This window comes from Nicotiana tomentosiformis, chromosome 10 (assembly GCF_000390325.3).
Source record: "Nicotiana tomentosiformis chromosome 10, ASM39032v3, whole genome shotgun sequence".
In the NCBI taxonomy this organism is placed as follows: Eukaryota; Viridiplantae; Streptophyta; class Magnoliopsida; order Solanales; family Solanaceae; genus Nicotiana; species Nicotiana tomentosiformis.
In genome coordinates, this window is record NC_090821.1 from 4,993,889 (window position 1) to 4,995,654 (window position 1,766).

At 46.3% G+C, this 1,766-nt stretch overlaps 1 protein-coding gene across 1 annotated transcript; it reads right to left on the reverse strand.

Moving 5' to 3' along the window:
* Window positions 1-283: 283 nt before the first annotated feature.
* On the reverse strand, window positions 284-1,429 carry LOC138899681 (uncharacterized). Its single transcript, XM_070186362.1, has one exon. It carries the CDS (start codon window positions 1,427-1,429, stop codon window positions 284-286), a length of 1,146 nt encoding a protein of 381 aa, XP_070042463.1.
* Window positions 1,430-1,766: the final 337 nt, after the last annotated feature.

Sequence of the window (1,766 nt, forward strand, 5' to 3'; positions counted from 1 at the left end):
ATACTACCAGTGCATCATTGTGAGGCTGCACGATTCCTTCCGCGTCCTCGTCGTTAAAAGACAAGGTTCCTTCCTGTATGTAATCTCGAGTCCGTTTCTCCCTTGTGATGGATACTTTGGTGTGTTTCAACATCGGCCCCTGAGGAACATCGACCCCACTGATAATCATGTTAATGACATGTTGAGGTTCTTCTTGCTCGTCCCGCTTGTTAGAATCCCTATTCCTAAAATGATTATTTGCTCAGTCGCTCAGGAATTCTCGAAGATGCCCGTTGTTGAATAATCAGGCTACTTCCTCTCTCAATTGTCGGCAATCCTCCGTTCTGTGGCCGTGAGTGCCGTGATATTTACCTATCTGGTTAGGATCCCTCTGGGAGGGATCAGATTGTAACGGTCGAGGTCCTTTGGTGTCCTTGATGCGTCCGATAGCTGATACAATGACGGCAGCATCGATATTAAAGTTGTATTCCGATAACCTCGGTGCTTCTTTAGCCCTTATGGGCCTATCAAAGCTGGTTTTGCTCATGAGTCCCCGGTTGATATAACCTCTATCGCTTCTCCTTTCGTTTCTCATAGAGTTTCGCCCGGACCTGCTGCTTCTTCGGTCTCCATTATACGGCTGATACTGATCCCTGTTTGGTCTCGGTTCATGATCAATGTCTCTCTTGACTCTGTCGATCTTTCTGACGGGATAAATAGACCCCGAAGGGGCCCCGAGTTGATCATTTTCCACTCTCATGTTCGATTGATACTGGTTATGCACGTCGGCCCAAGTAACGGCCGAATATTCTACCAGGTTTTGTTTCAACTGCTGTGAAGCCATCGAGCTTCGTATATTGAGTCCGTGAGTGAAAGCTTGAACAGCCCAATCATCAGCAACCGGTAGTAGGTCCATCATTTCCATCTGAAATCGGGATACGAACTCTCTGAGCATCTCGTTTTCTTTCTGTTTTACATTGAAAAGGTCCGACTTCCTGGTTTCGACCATGATGGCACCAGCGTGTGCTTTCACGAAAGAATCTGCAAGCATAGCAAATGAGTCAATAGAATTAGGAGGTAAGGTTTGATACCATATCATAGCTCCCTTTGACAGGGTCTCTCCAAATCTTTTCAGCAGACTAAACTCTATCTCATCGTCCTCCAAGTCGTTCCCTTTGATGGCACATGCATAATAGGTTACATGCTCATTTGGGTCGGTCATTCCGTTATACTTAGGTATCTTGGGCATACAAAATTTCTTAGGGAGCGACTTCGGAGTCGCGCTCGGAGGAAAAGATTTTTGCACGAGCTTCTTGGAATCCAGGCCTTCCAATATCGGTGGTGCTCCTGGGATCTGGTCTACCCTAGAATTGTAGGTTTTCACCTTTTTGTCATTAGCTTTGATTTTCTTCTCCCCTGATTCTATCTGTTTTGTCAATTCTTCGATCATCTTTATGATCTCGAGGTTAGCTCCCGATTCATGTTCATTCGACCTTTCTGCGATTATTTCATCCCTGCGGGTGACTTCTCGGGGTAGATCGGGTTCAACTCTGCTTGGTGCACGACTTTGGTTCTGTAACTAAGCTATCATCGTCTGTTGAGCCTGCAACATTTCGAAGATCTCCCTCAAACTGATCCCGTCCCCTCCAATATTTTGTGTATTTTGAGTTGTCGATCGGGCTCCACCACTGACGCTATTCTCAGGGTCAGTTGGCAAGTTTGCATCGATAGCCACATGAGAATTAGCGTCAATTGGGTCTACGACCGGAATTTCGATGGGATCAGCG

Excerpts from the sequence above, each read along its gene's own strand:
- LOC138899681 (XM_070186362.1), bottom strand. The coding sequence starts at position 1,429 with ATGATCGAAGAATTGACAAAACAGATAGAATCAGGGGAGAAGAAAATC.